General features: G+C 55.3%; 1 protein-coding gene across 6 annotated transcripts in view; it reads left to right on the top strand.

Moving 5' to 3' along the window:
- The window catches only part of NEK6 (NIMA related kinase 6), a 105,101-nt gene that overhangs the window by 60,784 nt on the left and 25,534 nt on the right, over positions 1-18,783 (top strand). For all 6 annotated transcript variants that reach the window (XM_054501519.2, XM_054501522.2, XM_054501523.2 and 3 more), the window contains exons 5-7: positions 3,706-3,816; positions 8,569-8,677; positions 9,598-9,705. In XM_054501519.2, coding sequence (XP_054357494.1) covers positions 3,706-3,816; positions 8,569-8,677; positions 9,598-9,705 — 328 coding nt within the window. The remainder of the gene's footprint in view (positions 1-3,705; positions 3,817-8,568; positions 8,678-9,597; positions 9,706-18,783) is intronic.

An 18,783-nucleotide genomic window follows, 5' to 3' on the forward strand; every position in this document is an offset into this window, starting at 1 on the left:
CCAGGATTTAGCTCCCACTTATAAAAGTGAGAACATGCAGTATAGATGTGTTTCTGTTAATTCTCTTAAGATAATGGCCTCCTGCTGCATCCATGTTGCTGCAAAGGACATGACTTTTATTCTTTTTTGTGGCTGCATAACATTCCATGGTATACATGTACCACATTTTTTTTATCCAGCCCACCATTTCTGGGCACGTAGATCGATTCGGTGTCTTTGCTATTGTGAATAGCGCTGTGATGAACATACAAACCCATGTGTCTTTTTGGTAGAACCATTTATATTCCTTTGGGTATATACCCAGTAATGGAATTGCTGGGTCAAATGGTAGTTCTATTTTTAGTTCTTTGAGAAATTTCCAGACTTTGTTCCACGGTGTCTGAACAAATTTACATTCCTACCGACAGTATATAAGTGTTCCCTTTTCTTCGCAGCCTCACCAACATCTGTTATTTTTTGACTTTGTAATAATTGCCATTCTGACTGGTGTGAAATGGTATCTCATTGTAATTTTTTTTTTTTTTTGAGACTGGGTCACACCCTATCATCTAAGCTGGAGTACAGTGGTGTGATCACAGCTCACTGCAGCATCAACCTCCCAGGATCAAGTGATCTTCCCACCTTAACCTCCCAAGTAGCTTGGGCTACAGGCCTGTACCACGAAGCCCAGCTAATTTTTTTTTGTAGTGACAAGGTCTCACTCTGTTGCCCAGGCTGTTCTCAAACTCCTGAGCTCAAGCAGTCCTCCCGCTTCAGCCTCATGAAGTGCTGGCATTATAGGCATGAGCCCCTGCACCCAGCCTATTGTGGTTTTGATTTACATTTCTCTGATGATTAGTGATGTTGGGCATTTTTTTCCTGTTTGTTAGTTGCATGTAAGTCTTCTTTTGAAGAATCACTGTTCATGTCCTCTAACTACTTTTTATTTTATTTTTATTTATTTTTTATTTTGAGACAGAGTCTTGCTCTGCTACCCAGGCTGGAGTGCAGTGGCACGATCTTGGCTCACTGCAACCACCGTCTCCTGGGTTCAAGCGATTCTCCCGTCTCAGCCTCCTGAGTAGCTGGGATTACAGGCACCTGCCATCATGCTTGGCTAATTTTTGTATTTTAGTAGAGAGAGAGTTTCACCATGTTGGCCAGGCTGGTCTTGAACTCCTGACTTCAGGTGATCCGCCCACCTTGGCCTCCCAAAGTGCTAGGATTACAGGCATGAGCCACCGCGCCCAGCCTATTTACTTATTTTTTTTTTTATTTTTATGTTTTTTAGACAGAATCTCGCTCTGTCACCCAAACTGGAGTGCAGTGGCACAATCTCAGCTCACTGCAACCTCCGCCTCCCAGGTTCAAGCGATTCTCCTGCCTCAACCTCTCGAGTAGCTGTGACTACAGGCACCTGCCACCATGCCTGGCTAATTTTTGTATTTTTAGTAGAAATAGGGTTTTGCCATGTTGGCCAGGCTGGTCTCGAACTCCTGATCTCAAGTGATCCACCCACCTTCGCCTCCCAAAGTGCTGGGATTACAGGCGTGAGCCACCATGCCCAGCCTCTGCTCACTTTTTAATGTTTTTTTTTTTTTTCTTATTGATTTAAGTTCCTTATAGATTCTGGATATTAGTCTTTTGTCAGATGCATAGTTTATGAATGTTTTCTCCCATTCTGTCAATTGTCTGTTTACTCTGTTGATCATTTCTTTTGCCATGCAGAAGCTCTTTCATTTAATTATGTCCCACTTGTCAGTTTTTGGTTTTGTTGCAATGGTTTTTAAGGATTTGGTCATAAATTCTTGTCAAGGCTAATGCTGAGAAAGGTATTTCCTAGGTTTTCTTCTAGGATTTTTATAGTTTGAGGTCTTACAGTTAAGTCTTTAATCAATCTTGAGCTACTTTTTACACATGGTGAAAGGTAGGGGTTCCGTTTCATTCTTCTGCATATAGCTAGCCAGTTAATTGAGTAGGGAGTCCTTTCCCCATTGCTTATTTTTGTCAACTTTGTTGAAGATCAGGTGGTTGTAGGTGTGCTGCTTTATTTCTGGGTTCTGTATTCTGTTCCATTGGTCTATGTATCTATTTTTGTACCAGTACCATGCTGTTTTGGTTACCGTAGCCTTGTAGTATAGTTTGAAGTCCAGTAATGTGATGCTTCCAGGTTTGTTCTTTTTGCTTAGTATTGCTTTGTGTGCTGCCTTCTGAAGTCCAGTCACCCTGTGTAAATTACCTACATTTGTTACTGACCAAGGTGCTTCCACAGGGGAGCCTGCTGCTGAGATGGCAACAGGGCTTCCTCCCAGCCACCCCTGGGAACCAGGGTTGAATGTGCCACACCTGCGTCCTGAGCTGTGCAGGTTGCCTGCCTGGTTCCTCGGAGTGGTGTCTGGATGTTCACTGAGCCACAGTGCTGCTGGCTGAGGGGCAGGCAGGGGCCAGCACCTTGGTCCAGAACAGGGGCTTGAGGACTTGGACAGGCAGTGGGCGCCATAGCAGAGAGGGATCAGTCTCTGGGGGGACCTGGTGAGAGGATGGACACATGGGGAGGAACTGGGGCCAGTGGCTGAGACTGCCCTGGCCCCCAGGGCCCACACATGGGGGGCTGACTTGGGGAATGAATGAATGAATAGGGGCTTGCATGGCTCTGTAACATCTGCCCAGGCTCTCCTCATTTTAGAATCCATGGATGGGCACAGTGCATCCTTCTCCCAGCCACTTCCAGGCCTTTTGGGAAATATGCTCACTATCGGCCTCTGGTGGTCGGCTGGTGTCTGGACTAGGCTGACCACACCCACACCAGGGCAGGATATTCGAGTCCCCTCTGCTTTCCCAGATCCTGGAGTCACTTCGATATAAACAGTCAGCTTTGTTATGAACAGATGCCAGGGGCTCCTCTTAGCCTGGAGGGCCTGACTTCCAGCCAGGGGGGCACCGTTCTGTCCAGCTCCATGCTCCACTTCAGCAAACATGCAGGCTGTGGTGTGAAGGACAGAGGCAGGGTCTCAGCATGAGCAAATGAGCCAGGCGGCTCTCATGCCTCCAGAGATTTTTTTTCAAGATTTCACTAGGGCCAGGCATGGTGGCATGCAGCCGTAGTCCCAGCTGCTCAGGAGGGTGAGGTGGGAGGATCGCTTGAACCTAGAAGTTCAGTTTCAGCCAGGGCAACATAGTGAGATCCTATCTCTACAAAAAATATTTTTTTAAAAAAATGATTTCACAAGAGATAGGTCAGGGATTGAGAAAGAGTGGGAAGGATGAAGGGAGGAGATGATCCTTCTGAGGAGCACCTGCAGGCTGGCCGTGTCTGGGCACAGGGACAGAGAGGTGGGGCCCAATGCCGCCCTCAGGGTCTGGGTGGTGAGGAGGAGGGGGAGGGTCTTTTCCACAAGTCCATGCTTAGTCTCACGTAGCTCTGTGCAGCTGCCCTGTTACACATTTCAAGAGTATTGACCCGTGTCATCTTCACAACTATGCTTCAAAACATTATGCCAGTTTTACAGATGAGGAATCTGAGACTTGGGGATGCAAAGTGGCTTTCCCAGTGTCACCCAGGCCTTCCTGACTCCCCAGCACAGGCCTTTCTTTCCCTGGGACCCACTTCTCTAGCAAATGCCAGGGCCTCAGTGACCGGGTGCCAGCAGGGTGCCAGTGGCAGACAGACACTGGGTCTGTCCCATCTTCACTGGTGCCCCCTCCCATCTTTCTCTCCTCATGCAGCAACTGAACCACCCAAATATCATCAAGTATTTGGACTCGTTTATTGAAGACAACGAGCTGAACATTGTGCTGGAGTTGGCTGATGCAGGGGACCTCTCGCAGATGATCAAGGTGAGCGCCTGGCGGGGTGGGGGTGCTGGGGGCTGCGCAGATCTGGAGCCAAAGGTGGCAGTCGGCCTTCAGCCCAGTCCCACAATGCTCTGCCCTTAGCCAGAGGCGGCCGCCCAGGGACGCTGGGCCCACCTGAGGATGCCCACAGGCCTCAGCTGCAGTCTGGTGAGGGCCTCTCAGGGTCCGTCCCCAGCTGCTGTTGCTGGAGGCCTCTTTCTTTCCATTGGCCTCAGGGAAGCTCAGCTCAAAAGAGCCCATGTGCAAAAGCAAGGCGAAGGTGATGCCAAGACAGGATGGTGGCTGGGAGGGGGCCAGCCATGGGCAGAAGGAACCCCTCTGGCCGCCCCCAGTGCCCCAGCCTACCACAGGCACATGAGCCACTTCTCCTGCCTCATGGAAGGAGCAGGGGCAGCACCCCGTTTGGTCAGACCCCAGCTCTTGGGAAAGCGTCTTGTAGATCCACTATCTCATTTTAAATAAGGGGAAAACTGAGCCCAGAGAGGTTAAGAGACTTGCCTGAGGATACCCAGCATTGTGGGGACAGAGCCATGCCTGTGGCCCAGGTCTCTTTTCCTGGTCTGGGACCCTTCGGTGGACATGGTCCCAAGATGCTCTCCCCAGCCCTAGAGGGGGAACTTCATTTCCATTTTATGGCCGACACCCAGGCCTGGGGTCTTAAAGAGATTGAGTGACCGTTCGACTCACATGGGCAGGCTCAGCACCAGGACTGGCTCATGCTCCGCACCCCTGCATACATCTCCACCTGCCTCATCCCACCACCCAGGGCACAGGGCGGGGTCCACCATGAGTCTGGTGTCCAGGACCACTGCAGCTTCAGTGAAACAGCAGCACCTCCTGCCAGCCTCCACCCAGCCCAGTATGCTCACACGTCCCTCACCAAGCCCCCGCTGTCCTCAGATAGCAAAGCTCAGAAAGGTCTAGTCTCCTGCCCAAGGCAGCTCAGCCTCTAGGTGGAGGCCCCCAGGCCTGCCTGACCCCCAGGCCCAAACCCTCAGCCCCTACTCCACTGCTCCTTAGTGGAGGTCCTCACGTCCCTACTGGCTTGGACCTCTGTCCCCAGGGCCCTGCTGTGGCCCCATCACCTCTCTCCCCTGGATGCAGCCTGCCTGCTCCCAAGTGAGGCTGGGCCCTGCTCAAGCCCTCACCCTGCTCACAGCCGCACTTGGAAACGGGGCTGGATGTGGGTTCTCTGTCTTTCCCATCAGGCACTGGGGATTGAGCAATTGCTCGGTGCTCTTCTGAAATTTGGCTCCTAGGAATACAGGCGTCACTGGGAAGTGGCATTACTTGAGCTGTTATCACCTGCTCTTACATTTCCGTTGACATATTAATGCCTTTGCAGGGATGTTAATCTGCACACAGATCCCTGGTGGGAACAGATGTGCTAGATCATGTCTTAGCTCTTCCTCTCCCCCGCCCTCGCTTTACTTGTTTCTCCTTCACACGTTCCCTTGCTGAACATACAAGCATCGTGCATCCACTGTGTGCCAGCCCTCATGCCAAGAACTAGGGATGCCGCCAGCATGGCTACTGCCCTCAGGGATCCCAGATTCTAACAGGAAAACAGACCCTCAAATGAGTAGTTAGGAGCCAGTGTGAACAAGCCATGTGCAGGGCCCGTGGGAGTCAGGGAAGGCTTCCTGGAGGAGGTGACACTGAGCTGGGCCATTAGGGGAGTTGGGCTGTCCAGAAGCAGAAACGGTCCAGCAAGGATGGGAAAGGGAAGGGACCTGAGATGGAGACCACCGGATCACGCAGGGACTGTTGCTCCAGGCTCGGGATCCAGGACCAGGCCCTAAGGTCAGAGAAGCTTCCTAAGATTCATGGCAGTGAACAAACATGGTCAGCTCTGTATTCTAGAAGAAAGACTGGAGACCGGGTGGAAGGAGAGGTGAGGGCAGGGACGGAGGAGGAGCAGGAGGTGAAGGAGAGGCCTCTCCCTGCTGCCACATGGGAACTCAGCCCGTGGAGAGGACACCTCACCCTCTCAGCCCCAGTGGAGCCCAGACACTGCGGCCTCTCAGTCCATTGAGTGAGGGTGCAGTCAGACAGGCAGATGGGGGGCTGGGGCTGGGCAAATCCCTCTTCCCTGAACCTCAGTTTCCACCCCGTCCCCGGGAACCTCTTTGAGGGAGCATTGCGGGAAACCCAGGCCAGGTGCAGTCTCCCTCAGCTGAGAGAGAAGAGGAGACATGGGGGCATTCTATCCAGCATCCCTCCTCTATGCCAGGCCTGGGATGGGGTGTCTCCTTCCCCCTGCACCCCTTCCTTGGCTTCCCCAGAGCCAACACTGGCTCAGGGTTCAAGTCAGTCATGAACCCAGCAGGATTGAGTCTAGGATAGATGTGGCCTCAGTTTCTGAGCAGCCACCTGGCCCCCCACGCCTCAGGTCCTTCCTCCTCACCTGGCATGGTGCTGCCTCCCACAGTCCCCCCCCCCCCCCCCCCGCTGTCCCTGCCTGCTCCCATTCCCTCCAGCCCGGCTCAGGGGCCCTCACCTGCAGAGCTGGCTCAGTGCAGCCACCAGCAGGGGAGGCCTGGCAGTGCTGAGACCCACCAGAGTAAGACACATCCCCTGGATGACCTCTGGCGGGTCCCTGTGCCTCAGTTTTCTCATCTGTAACATACCAGCACAGTGCCTGGGGCTTGGTGGGAGCTTGGTTCCCCTGGTTCTGCCTGCTCTCAGGCCACCTCTGGGTTTCCAGAGGAACAGGGGACACCCCGTGGTCGCCCCACTGGCCTCAGAGGCTGTCAGGCAGCAGGGCTTGTGTCCCAAGAGCCTGCAGCCTCAAGGGCTGAGCCGCAACATCACAGCCACGGTGCCCGAGTTATTTACGAGGAAGAGTGAATCTAGGAGCTGCCGTAGCCCCAGAACCCACCAGAGACTCTGCGCCTCCCCACTAAATGTCAGACAGAGCTTATAGGACGTGACATTTAGAAAATCACCACTCTCGGCCACGCGCATCCCTGCTTAAATGCTGTAATGAGGATTCACTCACATCACAGCATGAATAACATCCCGGCCTGGCCCACCACAGGCCTGGAGGTGGCCTAGGGGTGGGGTCTGTGCTGAGACCTGGGACGGCTCACCCGAGAGGGCCTCCCAGAATTGCACCTCAGAAGAGCCTCGAGGGGATTTACGGCGAGGCCAGGGGCTCCCCACTGCGACTGTCCCACCGTGGGAAGCACCCAGACCTGGGTCCCAGCTGGGTGCTGGGTGACCTTGGGCATGTTCCCTCTGAGCTCAGTCTCCCATATCAATGGTTACTGGTGTTATTAGAAGTGGGCTAAGGGGGCCAGGCGTGGTGGCTCATGCCTATAATTCCAGCACTTTGGAAGGCTGAGGCAGGCAGATCACCTGAGGTCAGGAGTTCGAGACCAGCCTGGCCAACTTGGTGAAACCCCGTCTCTACTAAAAATACAAAAAATAGCTGGGTGTGGTGGCGCACACCTGTAATCCCAGCTACTCAGGAGACTGAGGCAGGAGAATTGCTTGAACCCGGGAGGTGGAGGTTGCAGTGAGCTGAGATCACGCCACTGCACTCCAGCCTGGGCGACAGAGGGAGACTCCATCTCAAAAAAAAAAAAGAAGTGGGCTAAGGACTTGGGCTTTCTAGGTGGGAGGCCTGGGGCTGAGCTGTGTTTCTGCCTTTTTCTGCGTGGCCCTCAGTTTCGTTTCCCCGTCTGTAAGATGGGCCTAGCCCTCCCTCTTCCGCCCGGCATGGTGGCCACACCCTGCAGGTGGTCCGAAAGTGCCGGCCCAGGTCCTTTCCTCCACCCACACCCCTTCCCAGGCCAGTGTGTCCTGGTCAGTTCCCAGCTTCCCAGCACCAGAGCAGCTGCCCTGAGCAGCAGGCCCACAGCGCCGCCTCTGCCTGCTTTGGGGAAAGGTGGTTGCTTTGAAGCAAAAAGCCCCTGAACAAAAAGCTGGTATGCAGGTAGCTGGTGAAGAAGTCCTGCCCCACAGGCATGGACCTGGCACCTGAGAGCCACCCCCGTCTCGAGCTGAGCCGTGGCTGTCACGTGCTCTGGGCCTGCCCTCTCCAGGACCTTCTGTTACTTACAGCTCACTCAGTGCGGCCGGGGGCCTTTACTTTTTGTTTTCTTCCTGGAGCACTAAATACGTTTTCCCAGGCAGTGAAGCAGACTGATGCCCGTTGGAACTGGGGTTCCGTTTGAGTGCGCCAAGCCCATTTCCTCAAGGTTCTCGCCGCGTTTGTTAAGAATTCCAGTGCACTGAGGTCTGCTGGTTCCAAGGAGATGGTGGCAGCTGTGATTTAACCACCACGTGTGTCCTGGGTGCCACCCTCCTGGGCCAGGCTGGGGCTGGGGACAGGGAGAATCCACACCCATTTCAGTCCTGCAAGGAGTGCCCTGTCGGGGGTGTGTCCAGGAGGTTCTGGAAAAATGCAGTTGAGGGCCACTTTCAGCGTGTTTGAGCTGGGTGTCCATGCAGCAAAGCCATCCGGACACGCCAGGCCTGTCTGGCCCTCACGGAGCTTGCTGGGTGGGGACAGGGTGGCCGCGGAGAACCATTCAGGCAGAAGTAGAGGCGTGGACACAGCACTCTTGGTTCTGGGCTTATTGTTTGCTCAGTGGCTCAATCCCCTCCCCGCCCCGCCACCAGGCACCAGTTACCCACTGGGGAAAGGACAGAGGCAGTGCCCTGTGGCCACCTGCCTCCAAGCCCGCTCACCTGGGCCTATCCCTCTGCTTGTCTCCCCTGCTGCAGTACTTTAAGAAGCAGAAGCGGCTCATCCCAGAGAGGACAGTGTGGAAGTACTTTGTGCAGCTGTGCAGCGCCGTGGAACACATGCATTCACGCCGGGTGATGCACCGAGGTACGTGCCACCCGCCAGGAGCCCCCCGGAGCCACCCGGAGCCCAAGTGCCCCTGGAGCCCAGGAAGACACTTCCTCATGGCTCCTCCAGGGTCCTCAGGGTCAGCCCCTTGAGGAAGTTGGACCTCTCTGTGTTCCCCAGGCAGGGGGGCTGTCCAGCAGCCGCACACACAGGTGCCCGGGTCAGGGTCCTCCCCGAGGTGGAAAGTGACATGAGCCCCGGGGGGCAGGGGCCCCGCTTGGCACACCACTTCCAGTTCCCCACAGCAGCCTGGGAGGGAGGTCAGGGGAAGCCTCGCGCAGAGGGGACTTTCATGGGGACTTTGCCGTCTCAGCGGGCTGGGCTGAGAAGGGGAGGCACCTGAGAGGGGTGTTTCCACAGTTGACATCACTCCGAGTTGTGAGAAAGGAGCCTGCTGGGTACCCGGCAGGGCACGGGGTCCTTTACGTGGGCTGCTTCATGGACACCTCCATTCCTTCACTCTACCTGTATCTCTCGGTGTTGCTGTATTCGAGGTCCCACCATCGCCGGCGGGTACGGCACTGGGTGCCCCACTGAGCACTTTGTTCATTCATTACACAGATTTTCCCTGAGGGCCTCCTGTGCGCAAGGCACTGTTCTAGGCATGGAGGATACAGCTCTAGAGCAGGAAACAGGAGCACAAAAACCCCTGCTCTCTTAAGCCTCACAGCAGCTCTGTGAAGTTGGTGGAGGGAGACCCATTTTACATATGAAGAAACTGAGGCTCAGAAATGGTCAATTTCCCAAGGTCCCACAGCCAGAGCCAGGACAGGGCCTTGCCCTGAGGGAGCAGGACCTGGCTAGGCCTCACCTCACCTAGAGCTCCCCCTTCCTCTCATCCTACCCCACCTACCCCAAGCCTCCTACCCCACACCAATCTCCTTCTCCTCGCCCTGCAGACATCAAGCCTGCCAACGTGTTCATCACAGCCACGGGCGTCGTGAAGCTCGGTGACCTTGGTCTGGGCCGCTTCTTCAGCTCTGAGACCACCGCAGCCCACTCCCTAGGTAAGGGGGACCTGTCTGTGCCCCAGCAGCCCCCAGCGGTCCTGGTGACCATGCAGGGAAACGCAAACATTCTCCGCACGTGTGTTTGGTCAGTTAGTGCAGGAAGATGCCTTTTTTAAGCCCCAGAGTTTTCTCATCTGTTCAGAATAGTGACCCAGAAGGGAGTCAGCTGTGGCCAGAGGAGCCCAGCTGGGGCTTCCCACACCCTCTGATCACCTCCCGGCCCTTGCGGGAGAAGCTGACTGAGCCGGTTGCTTGGAGCCGGGGGCGTGTCTGTGGCACAGAGCAGTCATCCCCCCACTGCTGTGAGTGTCCCGTTCACGGGCAGCACCCTGGGCCCATCCCTCCTAGGGCGTGGACATTTGCACTGTTCCTAGTTTTTGGCTTTTAAACCGGCGGTTTTGAGGCTGTGGGGACCAGGTGCCTGCCAGGGAGGAGGTGACATTGTAGCTGGACCATAAAGGGTGACCAGATGCTGTTGGGACAGGGAAGGGGAGGGAGCAGTGTTCCAGGAAGGAGTGGGTGAGCCTCGGTGTGCGGCTGAGCTTGGCTTCGCCACAGACCAGGGTCCTTGCAGGAGCGGCATGAAAGGCGGGCAGGGCCTTGAACTGTGAGCTCAGTGGGCTGGACACCACCCTATGGGTCGGGGGGTGCTGAAGGGCTGGACTCGGGAAGAGACTTGGTCAGATACGTGTTTGGGGGACAGGTGAAGCAATGGCAAGCTTCAGTATCCACACACTGGGTATGTAACCAAATGTGAAACTTGGAATGCTGTACGATGGGGGATTTTTCATTTAGTGAGAACACAGGAACCAAGAAAGCCCCCGCTTCCCCACCAGTGGAACACAGGAGCAGGGTCTCCTGTGCGTTACTACAAGGCTGTCTGGGTTTCACCACGCCCATCTGTGGGAACATTTCCCAGAGGCCCATGGAGTGGGCGAGGGCCCTTGCTTTCTCAGGGCTAGTTCCTGGCTCTTTGAGGCGTGTTTGCAGAGGGAGGTGCCCCCAGGCCCACCCCCTGTGTGCTGCGCCCACCAGCATCCGCTTCCCCAGGAGGGAGCTGGGCCCCAGGAGCTGCCCGCCGCCTCCTTGAACACTGCCCCATTCCAGCTCATTTCCGTCCCACTCATGGCTCAAGCCAGGACGTCTCCTCTCCCCAGACCCCCGAGTGCCTGCAGCAAGCGGGGTGTGAGAGAGAGCAGCATTGTCTGGGCAGAGGCACTTTCTGGAAGTCACAGTGTCCTGTGGAAAGTGTCACTGTTCACACAGGTTCCAGAGAGACTCTCAGCGCGTCGCACACACTTAGGAGAAATGTACGAGCCTAGAGACCAGCGGCTCCCAGTAACTGATGGAGCCAGCGGGGGTGCCGGGGAGGGGGTTGTTTTGAAACTCTCGTCCCCACCTGGCCAGGCCTCAGGAGCTCTTCCTTTAGCTCCAAAGGGAAGATGTGTCAGGACCCACCCCCCAGGGAGTATGGGATGCTCCACTCATGCCCCTGACAGCCTCAAGCATCCAGCGATCCTTCCCTTTAGCAGAGGAAGAATCAGAAATCCAGGCACTCGAGAGATTTTTCCGAGGTCACATGGCAGCAGGCCTCTCCTTCCAGAACCCACGCTGCTTCCAGGAAACGAGGGCTGCGGGCCTCGGCGGATACTGTTGGAGTTCCCCTTTGGGGACCCGGGCCACTGACTCTCCGTTGCTGGAAGGAAGCCTTGTCTTTCCTTGTCCCCTCAAACATTTACTTCCCTTTTGAAAAACCAAGTGTTTCTGGTCAGTTTGGGACTATCTGCCTGTGTGGTTGAAGGGCTTCGAAAAGACCGGGAAATTCAAGGGAAGCTGTCGATGAGAAGAGTTAAAACCGCTGCCTCCTGTCCCCTGTCAGTCAGCACCGAGCCTGTCTCTGTCCCACTGCAGAAAAAAGACTGCGGCGCTCCGTCAGAGCCGGTTAGGATCGCATCATTAGGAATGGGCAGAGATGCGTCTCATCCGACAGTATGATTTTATTGACTTGGACTGGTGCACTTATTATATTAATGAGAAGGAATTGGAACTTGGGAGAAGGCCGCCCTCATAAGCCGGGCTCTTCCCGAGCCCTCCGAGCACCGACCAGGCCACATGATGGGTGGAAGGAGCCCTCCTGGAGCCCGTCCCCACTCCGGGCTGTGTGCCCGGCATCCAGGAGAGATGCCCAATGAACTGAGGCCTGCACGGAGCTGAGCAAGTCCCTGCCAGCAGGACAAGCTCCCAGAACCAAGGGCCTGCACCCACCAGGTTCTAGGATGGTGACAGTGCCGAGCCAAAGCCCAGGACCTGTATCTCCAAGACCCAGGGGAAAGACCCCTTCCACCAAGAGGTTTTGCAAACAGCTGACTAAGTCTTGCACACACGTTTGGTTGGGCAAGAGATTGAACTAATTACCACTGCATCGGGACTCAGGAGGGGCACAGGGCCAGGGACACTTCACACCCTGTGCGTGGGGATGAATTATGCATCTGCCGCATCTCATGTGCACCTACTATGTGGGGATGCTGTGGTGGCAGCCACGTTGCCCCGGCAACCACCTCCTCTCCTAAGGCTGCTGACCCAAGAGCTGGGCTTATATAAATCTGGTCTCCTCCCACTTCCCCCCTCCCTGGGCCCCCTCCCCGCCTCTGTATTTGCTAACACGAGGCTGGCATGAAAGGGCATTAGTCAGTGCCATGGTCGGGCTGACAGGTGCGGTACCCAGCGGTGGCAGAGCGGCTGCCTCGGTGTCAGAAATAGGAGCCGTAATTAGAGCGCGGAACAGAATGAGCGTCAGACGAATTACCAGGCAGCAGATCATATTTGTCAGGAAGGATTGCATACATAAAAATTAAGTGACAGTACACGCCGGCGTAATGCAGGAAAAATGAAAGATTTGCCTATACACAGCTCACAAGCTACAAGCAAGTGTCTCGCTCCGAGCAACGGCAGCAGCTGCAAGACAAATCACGGGGCTGGGAGAGCGGGCGGGCAAGCCTGGCTCCTCGGCTGTAGTGACAGGGCAGTCTCGGTGACAGGCAGCCACGGGTGACAGGGCGGGAATGGAGGCTGGTCACACCCAGGCCCGTGCAGGGCCCGTGCTGCCTCTTGGGGGCTGGGGGAGCAAGTCTAGTTGGGGGTGAACCCATCAGGTACTCGAGGTCAGGGCCCTGCTGGGCCTCCCAGGGCTTAGCCTGGCCCTGAGGCGCAAACACCTTCCTTCTCCTTCCTTGAGCAAACTGCCTGGCCCTGGGCTGTGTGCCGGGGATATGCGATTCTGCAGCTTTCGAGGGGACAGACACAGTCCATGCCAGGTGGCATGGTGAGGGGACAGGTGGGACTGCCTCTTGGGGCCCACTGTGGGCAGGCAGGGCAGGCATGGGGCTCCGTGATTCTAAACAGAGCCCCAGGGAGCCCAGGGTGGCCGGGAGCCCAGACTGGCCCCACCCCTCCCAGAGCCGCCCTCACTTCATTACTCTGTAGCCACTGAACTCACTGAAAAGATGAGTTAAAGACGGAGAAAAAAGAGTTCAAAAAACATTTTGCTTTTTCGTTGGCCGGGCATGGTGGCTCTCGCCTGTGATCTCAGCACTTTGGGAGGCTGAGGCAGGCAGATCACTTGAGGTCAGGAGTTTGAGACCAGCCTGGCCAATATGGTGAAACCTCATCTCTACTAAAAATAGCAAAAAAATTAGCCGGGCGTGGTGGTGCACACCTGTAATCCCAGCTACTCAGGAGGCTGAGGCAGGAGAATTGCTTGAACCCGGCAGGCGAAGGTTGCGGTGAGCCGAGGTGGCACCATTGCACTCCAGCCTGGGTGAGTGACTCCGTCTCAAAAAAAAAAAAAAAATTCAAAAAAAAACCCATTTTGCTCATTTTGCTTTTTTGTAAATCATCACAAGGCTTATTATTATCCCATCTTACAGATTAGGAAACTGAGGCCCAGGGAAGTAAGAGACCACATCCCTGTGGTCACCCAGCAGCCAGGTACCAGAGCCCCACGGGAAATCAGCTCAAGTTGAAGAGCCCTTCTCCGGGCATCAGCCTGCAGCATGGCCCAGGGAGGGTTTGGGTTGTGGGTGCCCAGGGATGGGGTCGAGAGAGGATCCCCAGTGAGACCTCAGGTGCGAGGAACACCTAAGGCTCTGAGCGCTCCATCCCTGAGGAAAAGCCCACCTGACCTCGCCAGCAGCAGGTGTTGGTGGAGGACCTGGAGCTTATCCTGGGCCCCACAGGGAAGGACAGAGCCTCCTCTCATGGTGTGTGTCAGCACTGCCTTGCAGGGGATCACACCACGCTGTGATGCGTCTGTGCCCAGGCCTGGCACGGGGGCCCTTGTGGAACATTTGCTGAGTGGATGGACGACCTTCATGGCCAGGCATCCCTGGGGACACCCGTCAGTGCAGGCGCGGAGGGCCATGCAGATGCATCCCAGGCTGCGTCCTGCCCCAGCTCCACCCTGCGTCCCATCCCAACAGTGCAGGATGCCTGGGAATGATCCTGTCAGTCCCTCGGGCCCAGAATCCCTGCCTCAGCAGATGGATCTCAGGCCTGAGTTTCAGCCGAGGTTCTGAGCACTAACACCTGGGTGGCAGTCACAGGTCTGCCACATTCCTGGCATTTTCAGGGGCACAGACTGTTAGGAAGAGATGAGCCTGATGCCAAGAGGGGAGGGGAAGAGAGGGAAGGGCCTTAAGGGGCCAGCAAGTGAGGAGTCAATCTGGACCTGGGATGTAAACTCCAGCTCTTTGGTTCATTCATTCATTCATCCATTCGACGAGGATCTGTGCTGGGCCTGGGCCATTCCCCGGGAAGGCTGGCTTGGCCCCTGCCTTTGTGGAAGATACAGCCTGGTAGGAGAATCCATTTAGTCTTCACCATGAACCAAACACTCCTCCAACAATTGCTTCTCATTTTCCAGAGAGGGAAACCAAGTCTGCAGAGGTCGGGGGGGACCCTCTGTTTTCCTGATGGGGAGACCGAGGCTGAGAGAGAGTTTCTGTTCTCAGCCAGAGAGTGGAGGAAGCAGGTCCAGCCCAGCCAGCTCCAGCTCCACGTCACTGCTGTCCCCACCTGCCCCTGTCTGTCCCATGGAGGATTCAGTGCCAAGGCACAGCCACCCAGCCCGATGTCCCGCCGGCTGGACGGATGTCAGCAAGGAGACCGCGTTCCTCCAGCTGCTTTCCAATCCACCATCTGGGGAAGAGGGGCAGCTTGCAGACACCAGCCTCCCCTGCCTGTGAAATCTGCCTTTTTCATAGCTAATGAACATGTTTCAAACACCGAGAGCATTTCAAAACACGGCAAAGTTTGTTTTGACAGGATCGGCGCATCTTGGGGAAGCGGGGCCCCTTTAATCAGCCTCGCTCTTTCAGATCCCACATTCTCCTCTGATATCTGCTGGGTTTGAAATTGGGAGTTCTAGGTAAAGATTCCAGGAAGGTCAGGGTTTGTCAGGCTCTTCTTTCATACACACAGCTCCGTCCCCCACCAAGAGGAGGGGGCGGTGGGAGTCTCTGGGAGGGACATGGAAACCCAGGCTGCACAGGGCTCTGCCTCTGCGTCTCGGCATCGCCGGGAGATGGACCGGGATAAGGCCCGGGCTGCGCTGCACACAGAGGTCGTCCTGGGCAGGACCCTGTCTGTGGAGGCCCCTCCACCTGCCAGCTTCGCCGACTCCTCCTCAGAATCCCAGCTCCCCTGGTGTCTGGGGATGCATCCTCCAGTGGCCCCCTGCAAGCTGGGGGTTTCTTTGAAATCTTTCGTTTTATCTTCAAAACTCATGCAAGTTGGGCATTGTGCTCGGTAGTGTCTGAGTGGCTGTTGTCAGCATAGACACCAGGCTTTACGTGACTTATTCCCAGACAAGTTGCCATCACAGGAAGAGGTGCTGTATCTGCTCCTGTAGCTTCACACAGCCCTAGCTGCAGTCTGGGCCACCCTGCCCCCAGTGAGACACAGCACCCTGACTTTAAGATAGAAGGGAGAGCTGCCCCTCCCCTGGGTCAGGGGGTTGGGGAACCTGCCGGGAGGCGGGGACCTGAGGACCCTGTGCTGCCCGGCTCAGGATGGGCCAAGCCTCTCTCAGTTAAGGCTTCACCAGTTCCTTCACTTTCTTTACTTTCTGTTGCACAGATGCTCACCATGCGTCTGAGAGTGAGGTGGGTGAATGAGGCCTTTTGGCAGCTCCTTTTAGATGGGAACTAACAGTAACATCTCTTGTAAGGATACAGGGTCCAGGTTCCACCCCTGGAGATTGTGGCCCCCAGGTCTGGGGTTGGACTGGAGATCCAGATTTTTAACCAGCCTTTCCAGGCAGTTCAGCTGCAGTGTGGATCAGTTCAGTCCTTTCTTGATAGACACGGTCAACTGGCTGTTTCTGAATACTTCCTGGGACAGGCAACTAACTCCCTGCCTCCTGATGGGCCCACTCCTGCAAGGTCCCAGCAGGATTAAGGCTCAATTAATCTTAGTTGGAGGTGGGCAGGTGGCTGGCTGGATGGATGGGTGATGGACAGACTGATGGATGAATGAATGGGGGATGGATGGATAGCTGGATGGACGATAGACAATTATGGATGTTGGACAGTTGAGTGGATTGATGAATGGATGGCAATTTGCAACACTAGCATCTTAGAAGAAAGCTCCAAATTGCATTTGGGTGTTTGCCTTTTCTCCTTACACCAGTGGAAATGGGGTAAGCAGAAAGAGCAGTGAGGTGGCAGAGGAGAGGGTGAAGAGAGGAGGGGACGGAGGCCTGGTGCCCCAAACCTCTCTCTGCCCATGTGCCCAGGCTTTCAATATAAAGCCAGGCTGAGACAGGGATCTGTCGGCCTGCCTTGGAGCCCCAGCAGAGGGAGAAGGTGGTGACGGAACAAAGGGACAAACCTAATGTTTGGGTCCTGCTGAGCAGCCGGCTCTCCCTGGCCAGGGGCGGGGACCTTAAAGGAGCCCGCAAGGTGGCAAAGGGAACAGCACATGCAAAGGCACAGAGGCGAGTGGAAAAGCAGGCTGGGGCTGGGGCTGGAGCGGCCGCTGTGGGCGGACCCGGGCTGAGGGCCAGGCACTCCAAGCCCTTGCTTTCCGATGGTCCTGGCCAAGGCAGCGCCAGGCCACAGCCCGGCCCCAGTGTAGGTGACCTCTCCCCACAGCATCCCTCCTGCAGAGGCCCAGGCAGATCCACAGTGAGCAGAGGAGACTGAGGGTGGGAAGAGCCTGTAGGGTCAGACAGGAAGGGGCTTGGCCAGGGGTCTGAAGAGTGCGGTGTTAGCCAGACAGTGGACAGTGGTGTCTCTCACTGGGGACAGGACTCCCTGCCTCCATCTGTCCCCTGCCATCTCTGTGTGCACCCCATCAGCCCTACATCATTGTCCAACCTGTAGGCACATCCATCCATAGCACCCGGGTGCTGGAATCCACTTACATTTGTCCTGAGGTTCCTACTGTTCACCGAGAACTGTATGTTTCATCCCATGGTTGGCTACGACAAGCCATCCATTTCACACTGGCCTGTTCCTTTACTTTTGCTCCCTCCTGACCAAAATATACAAGGTGTTGCTACTGGAAGTTGCAATTTGCTTTCCCAATAGAACCCCACATGGATTCATATGTTGACTGACAGCCCTTTCTGCTGAGTAGCGGTTAGCCCCTGGCTTCGCTCATCAAGTATGCATAGAGGATGACACCTTTCTCATAAGCAGCGCTTTAAGTGAGGGCTGCTGTGGTTGTTTGGGGATTATTGCCATGAAAAGGAGCTTGGTATCCTGATAAAGCAATAATCACATTTCAGACAGTTGAGCTCCGGGCAGCCATCAGTTAAATAAGCAGCCATCAGTTAAATAAGCAGTGTGTTCAACTGCAAGGAAGAATTGTGGGCAGTGGCATGTGCCACCACATAGCTTACAGGCAGGCGGATTCATTCATCCAGTAAGCGGACGCCCACAAGGCACCCACTATGAGCCGTCCTGCGCAGGGTACTGGGATGCAGCAACAAACAAGGTCCTGCCCCTGGGGATTCACAGCCCGGAGCAGAGATTTCCAACACCATTACAGCCTCTCCAAAAACCGCGAGGTAGTTCTTCATCCATCTCCATTCAGATAAGAAAAACAAGGCTGGATGCAGTGGCTCAGGCCTATAATCCAAACACTTCAGGAGACCAAAGTGGGAGGATCGTTTGAGGCCAGGAGTTTGAGACCAGCCTGGGCAACATAGTGAGAACCTCTCTCTACAAAGAATTTTAGGTGGGGCGTGGTGGCTCATGCCTGTAATTCCAGCAATTTGGGAGGCCAAAGCGGGCAGATACCCAAGGTCAAGAGTTCGAGACGAACCTGGACAACATAGCGAAACCCGTCTTTACTAAAAATACAAAAATTAGCCAGGGCATGGTGGTATGCACCTGTGGTCCCAGCTACTAGAGAGGCTGAGGCAGGAAAATCACTTGAACCCAGGAGGCAGAGGTTGCAGTGAGCCAAGATAGCGCCACTGCACTTCAGCCTGGGCGACAGAGCGAGACCCTGTCTTGAAAAAAAAAAAAAGAAAGAAGAAGAAAGACAAAACAAGAATATAATGAAGTTCAAAATGTTAAACTTGTTCAGTTTTGTAAAGAACTGTCCTCAGTTTTGAGAAATGGGTTTTCTAAATCATGCCAAGCTGTCTTCTTTTAAAAATCGTACTGACTGACACTAAGTGGCAGTTGGGGGCTTTGTGTTTTTTAAATGCCCTTCCTTCATGAAATTAAAAGTTACCTGTGTTTTTCCCGAAATCTCCTGACCGTGAAACCCTGAGGCCTGGGCCCGGTGCCTTCTGAGTCCAGCCCCTGAATGGTCCATTCTCCTCCCAGGGTCCTGGGTCCCCTCCTCCTCGTGTCACAGGCCACATCTCAGCCAGCCTTTGCCACGCTGGGACTCCAGCTCACCACAGAGACTGGTTAGGACAGCAGCAGCCTCTGTCACATGACATGGTGTCTCCAGGCCAGTGAAAATGTTCTCAGTTTAGCGACCTTAAAAATCCAGGCCAGGCTGGGCGCAGTGGCTCACACCTATAATCCCAGCACTTTGGGAGGCCGAGGCAGACGG

Source organism: Pongo pygmaeus, chromosome 13, assembly GCF_028885625.2.
Source record: "Pongo pygmaeus isolate AG05252 chromosome 13, NHGRI_mPonPyg2-v2.0_pri, whole genome shotgun sequence".
NCBI lineage: Eukaryota > Metazoa > Chordata > Mammalia > Primates > Hominidae > Pongo > Pongo pygmaeus.